The 6,487-nt window shown below is 43.1% G+C and overlaps 1 protein-coding gene across 1 annotated transcript in view; it reads right to left on the minus strand.

The window, feature by feature from the left end:
- LOC110300014 (liver carboxylesterase 1) overlaps positions 1-6,487 on the minus strand; it is a 31,788-nt gene that overhangs the window by 17,006 nt on the left and 8,295 nt on the right. The window contains exons 5-8 of the mRNA XM_021170045.1: positions 5,597-5,750; positions 3,986-4,090; positions 2,992-3,096; positions 157-195 (exon numbers count right to left, since the gene is read on the minus strand). Coding sequence (XP_021025704.1) covers positions 157-195; positions 2,992-3,096; positions 3,986-4,090; positions 5,597-5,750 — 403 coding nt within the window. The remainder of the gene's footprint in view (positions 1-156; positions 196-2,991; positions 3,097-3,985; positions 4,091-5,596; positions 5,751-6,487) is intronic.

Below are 6,487 nucleotides of genomic sequence, written 5' to 3' on the forward strand. Positions count from 1 at the left end.
GGGAGGCAGAGGCAGGTGAATTTCTGAGTTCGAGGCCAGCCTGGTCTACAAAGTGAGTTCCAGGACAGCCAGGGCTATACAGAAAAACCCTGTCTCAACCCCCCCCACACACACACACACAAAAGAACCCATAATTCAGAAAACAAAGGACTTTACCTCTCTGGGGTCTCCAAGAAAATCAACTGTCCCAAATTTCTGTGAAAAAAAAAAAGGCAGAGAAATTGAAGATAGAGGGAAAACTTCTTTGTGCAAAAGCTTATCCCTTGAGCCTGACCTCAGAGTTATTAGATTATCTCCCCTGATTCTTCCTTGATTAAGAGAACCTTATACCTGGTTTGTGATGGTTAGCTTTTATGGTCAGCTTGGTACCACCCAGAACCACCTGGGAAGGGAGTCTCAATGAGGATAGAGTCTACATTGTGATGGTCCTATGGTGGTCTTGTCGGTTGGTGAGTATCCTAATTAATTTAATTGGTGTAGAAAGATCCAGACTACTGAAGGGGGCATTATTTCCTAGGGAAGTAGGTCTGTATAAGGGGGTATAATTGAGCACAGTAATCAAGGGCATATATATCCAATCATTTCTCTCTGTTCTCAACTCAATACCAGCTGCTTCAAGCTCCCACCACTCTGACTTCCCCACAATAACTAGGAATTGTGACCTAAAACAAACCATTTCTCTCTGAAGTTGGCTTTTTGTTGAGATAGTTAATCACAGCAACAGAAACGAAACATCAGAGTTCAGGGTCCTCTGAGAATGGGCACAGGATCATGATGATGCAAGGGTGGTGACAGTAGAGGGACAGGCTTTGGGATCCATTCAGGGTTATCAGAACTCTGGGAAGAATGCTTCATGCCTATGCCTGTGCTCCTAATCTCACCTCTCCTCACTGGCAACAATACCCTAGTGTCTCCTTTGCAAGGTAGTGGAATTAGGTCAAGGTGGTGGTAGGGAGCCTACAGAGGTCAGCTACAGTTGGGATGGAATAGTAGAAAGCCTCTCCATCATTTTCCCCTTCCCTTGGTCTTGCTTCTGAAAGTATGCCACTATACATTATCTGGAGCATCATTTCTCTCACTGTGAGGAGCAGTCAAGGAAGATCCCAGATTCCAACCACATTTTATACTCCACTTTTCAGTATAATCCACCAGGTCCCTTGACTGGTTTAATGCAGCATTAGGTCTTCCCAGGTGCTGTTTGGGCATCTAACCTCCCCTACAGTCTACTTCCATGAAAGTCAGAAATCTTGGTAAAACCATATTGGTCCAACAGAGTTTACACTAAACCTACTGCTGAAATTAAGGGAAAATGCCTTCTAAGCAGATAGGGTATGAATTTAGAATTCTGGAAAAAGAGACCAGAAAGTTGAATAGTAGAGTTGGTAAATTCACAAGTATCTTCAGAGCATCTGGGTATAGCTATGGGCTACAGCATCTTGTCAGAACAGTTCAATTGCTTAGAGATTCTGTTATAATGCATACTTTTATTCTGCTCAACAGACATCAAACAAGGTTTTCACCTGAACTCAGAAAACTGACACCACTAAGCTCACTGGAAATCATTGTGACCCATGCTTTTCTTTGTTGTAAGGACTATAGTGATTACACCACAGCACTCTAGCTCATGGGTCTCATTTGCATATGGGATGCAATCACTATAGTGCCTCCACTGTAAATTGTGGTGCCATCATCCAAGAGTGAGTTGTGTGTATGTGCACACTCATGTATATGAGTGCATGTGAGTGCATGCTGGGACCAATGGATCATCATGGACGTACTTCTACAAGACCTTAAATATTGTAGAACGTTCTTGGTTATTGGATTCTCTTGGTTTCCTCAAAGTGACTTGCTATTCCTGTGCAAGCTGAGTCCTCCTCTGCCATGTGGGGAATAGCTGAAATAGTTGCCTATTTTCTGGATATTAGAAAATAACCCTCTCAGCCGGGCATGGTGGCGCACGCCTTTAATCCCAACACTTGGGAGGCAGAGGCAGGCAGATTTCTGAGTTTGAGGCCAGCTTGGTCTACAAAGTGAGTTCCAGGACAGCCCCAGGACAGAGAAATCCTGTCTTGAACCGGCCCCCACACCCCCCCCCAAAAAAAAGAAAGAAAAGAAAAGAGCCCTCTCTTAATTCTTCTAACACCTTGATCTCCTTACATAAGCCTAACAAAGGAAAACCTATGTCCACAATGGCTCAGTCCATGGACAAGTAAAAACATTATAGTGCCAGAGAGCTTCCATGGGGTTTAAGGGGAACCTACAGACCACTGTTTTGAAGGTCTAAGTAAAAGTGAGTAGATACAGGTTGGCTGGATGATTAATGGGGATTAGATAAATTAAAAATAGAGGAATTAAACACTTTAGATGTATCTCTACTGGATTAGTAAACAATACTTAATAGGGTTGGTTATGAGGATGCATGGATCGATGGTACATGGATGGGGAATGGATGTTGTGCTGCTTAGTTTCCTCATCTTGACACAGACGAGAGTCATCTATGACAGGGGAAACTCAATTGTGAAACAGCCTCCATTAGACTGCCCATGCTTGTGGATTCTCTTGATTAATGATTGATGTGGGAAAGCCCTGCTCACTGTGGGTGATGCCTTCCAAGGGCAGGTGCTCCTAGATTGCATGTGACACTTTTCTTAGAAGCCTTATAGTGTATATCCTTGCCCCCTTTGCTATTTCGTTTTGTTGATTATGTGTAGAAATGTGGATTATTTTATAACTTTAAATACACCTGCAAACAAGAATGCCATGACATTAAGCTTTGATAAATCTGGGGAATTATGTGAGTTCTTGTGAAATGTTCTTACTAAGCAGTTTCACATTGTAGGTCTTTCATGTTAAGGAATCAGTAACAATCTCAATTGAGATCACAAGACTGACACTGTCCTGAAAGATAACAACTATCTCAGAAGACAGCTGAATAAAGCAAAACCTAGGCCAAGTACACAGGGTAGGGACCATGAGGTTAGACATACCTACCATTTTCAGTGAGATCTCCAAGAGCTCATCCTCTGTCTTCTGGCGCAGGCAGTGAACCATGGCGGCTGATGTGGTGGTTTTACAGCCAGCAAGAGCAGCAATTTTCTGTTAAAAGATCAGGAGTCAAGAGCATATCTGTTCCCTCCCTCCATGCATAAAGTGGATCCTAGCCCATGTCTTATTTCTAAAAACAATAGAGTGTTAATGAAAGTAATCAAGTGTGGGGACTAGATACCAGAGTGTAACCTCTATTACTGCTCTACCAGGGGTGTGAGATGGCTACCCAATACCTACACCTCTGTTACTGTTCTTGATAAATGGGCACAATGTCAATTCCCAGGACCAAAAAGGGGATGAGGGATATTCTCAATGTAAAATGTTTCTTAAGAGGCTGTTGGAGATTTAAGGTTTAAAACCCAGAATTTCACTGTCTGGATTTAAGCCTCACTTCTAGCGCTTGCTGTGATAATCAATCTCTCTGTATTTCACTTTCCATTACCCATAGATGAGGGTGATGCTTACATATGACATGCACAGGAGGTGATAATGTTTCTCATATGCTTAAATGTGTGCAGCATAGCTGGATGACTGCATAACATAGTCAACATGAAATCTTTTTTTTTAAAGATTTATTTATTTATTATATGTGTGTACACTGTAGCTGTCTTCAGACACTCCAGAAGAGGGCATCAGATTTTTGTTACAGGTGGTTGTGAGCCACCATGTGGTTGCTGGGATTTGAACTCAGGACCTTTGGAAGAGCAGTCGGTGCTCTTAACCGCTGAGCCATCTCATCAGCCCCCCAACATGAAATCTTTAATAAGTGTAGAATGTGGTTTAGATGTGGGTCATAAATCGTCAGACTTTCCTACTTGATCATTCTTATTTTAGGAAGCCCTTGAGCACCTCAGCTGAATCTTGTAGCAAGACAGACTGCTAAAGATTCAAGGCATTAGTTTAAAAGGTTCAATAGCTGTTTGAGAGTGATACTTACCTTAGCCAAGGGTCTGGCAGCTCTCCCAAACAGGCAAGGATTGAAAATGACACTACTCTGAGCGATGGCCCTGTGGAAGAGGTTCTTGGCCAGTGGGCTTAACACCTGGCAAGGGAAAGACAAAGACTTTGCATCCAAAGGTGTGCTCTGAGACTCATTTGCTCCTTAAGGTTCTGTCTACCAGCTCTGCTGCTGTATCATTCAATTGGGGGCCCTGGGACTCTGGGGACATAAAAGCATCCTGACCCAGGATCTTCCTGGAGCCACCTCTTCCAAAAGACCCTCAGCACAATAGAGACAGCCCCAAACAAAAACCAAACAAAATTAAATGCTAAAAGAAGGCTTTCTCAATAATTAAGCCCCCAGCAAGACAATACAGCAATTTTTGTCACAAATTCTGCTTCAGAACTATATTGAGCAGGATTTATCCCAAGAAAAGTGATCATGGAGGCCCATAAAAAATAAGTGTCCTCCTGATATTCATAATTTTACAATCATAAATAGTTCAAGGTTTCAAATGATTGAGCAAATAATGTTTTATTCTCCCTGGGGAATACTATATATGTGCATTATATATGACCAATACAATGTAATATAAACATTTATATTTATATTATAATAAAATAATAAAATAATATAATACAATATAAATAATATACTAAATACTAAATACTAAATATATAATGTGGTATTATATAATTAATATAATGCATAATAATAATATATAATATATTATATATATGCATAGTAATACTACAGAAGACTTCTTCCTATTTAACAAAACATTTGCTGTGTTGCTAAATGTCCCAGAATGGGCAAGAATTAGCTCTTTAGCTAAGGTTAGCCTTCATCTGTGACCTTTAAACCTCAGCTTTTTGAGTAATGGGATTATAAACATAAGATATCACCCAGCTTTTTGTGGTTTATTTATCTTTTCCTTTTATCTCTACTTTTAAAAGTGTGAACATTTCCTTTGACAATAAGAACATGAACTTAGTGTGTCTGACAATGCAGTAATAGGGCTGATCCTCTGTTCACCTCTAGAGGAGTTGGAGGTGTCCTAGAAGTCACCAATGCTTTCCATAGCTCCCTTCAAAGCCCTAAAGTCCTATGCCATATCCCACCATATCAGACAGTCCCAAATACTGCCACTTTCCTTCCAAGGCATGGAAAAACCATCCAAGGACACCCCTGCCTGTTTTGGGTGCTTGGGTCCCTTCACAGTGTCAATAACCCCCAATCACCAAACAATTACACTCATGGTCTCTCCCTTACCTACTTGGAGTTTACTCCCAACACTTTGTAAGAGAAATCAACCCTAATGTTAGTCTGATTAACAAAGAGAAAGAGAATTCAAATAAGTCAGTAGTGGAGAAATGGCATAGTACAGTATACTACTAGTGTTTGTTATGGCCCATGACATAAACCTGAGCTCAAAGCTTCCTAGGAGAGAAAGAAAGTTTAATCTTTAGGCATCCACCATCTGATGCTGAGCAATAAGTAGAGTCAACCTGGATCCAGGTCATGAGAGCAAAGGTTCCAGAGCTGGACTGGTTGGTCTCTAAGAGGTTCTGTTGGCAGCTACATCCAGACTAGACAAGGAAAACTTACAAGAACAGAGACACTTTCACCTCCTGCTGACTCGCCAAAGATAGTCACAGATCCTGGGTTGCCCCCAAAGTTGACAATGTTGTCTTGGACCCAATGTAGTGCAGCCACCTGGTCCAAGTGACCCCAGTTTCCCCGGCTGTGTTCATCCTCTGTGCTGTAAGACAACAGTGGATAGAAGTAAAGATGCTGTGGCTGTGTCATAAGAGATAGAAGGAGATTGGGATCTCTGCAAGTTCTCTGAAATAAGGGGGGCTCCACATCACTGATGAGAGTGTTCACCTGCAGCTCATCCCACATAAAATCTTTGGTTACACTTAGCCCTTGCTGTATACCACAGGCCAATAGATGGAAACAGAATATGATGTGGGGTGCCGGTAGCAGGGAAATAAAGGGGGTGGGAGAGATGACCGGTGTCCTGCCAGAGCTCCGGGGCTCTGGATGGGTGGGCACGAGAGACTACCAACTGTTCTCCATGCCACCCGGGTGGGCATCTGGCTCTGGGAATCCATGGAACCCCAGTCCACAGGGGTAGAGAGGGAGCAGTCTAGGGTCCCTGGGCCTCACAGTCAAGGGACAATGGGTTCTTGCTCTTGGGCATCGCAAGATGTTGCTGGACACCATGGAAGAGCTGAGAACAGGTGGGAACCCAGGGGGTGACTAGGACTGCCCCAGGACCAAAGGGAAAAGGGGGAAGGGGGAGAAGGCACTGGGTGGTTCCCACACGGGCCAGAGTCTGGCTAGCAGCTGTGGCCTCCCTGAGAGGGAGACCTGCTCTATTGCTCTAACAAGGCAGATCTTGATGAACAGAGTGGGTACATGGTTTGAAGGCATTTTGTAGGAAGGGAGGGAGGGAGGAAGGAAGGGAGGGAGGGAGGGAGGGAGGGAGGGAGG

This window comes from Mus caroli, chromosome 8 (assembly GCF_900094665.2).
Source record: "Mus caroli chromosome 8, CAROLI_EIJ_v1.1, whole genome shotgun sequence".
Taxonomy (NCBI): domain Eukaryota; kingdom Metazoa; phylum Chordata; class Mammalia; order Rodentia; family Muridae; genus Mus; species Mus caroli.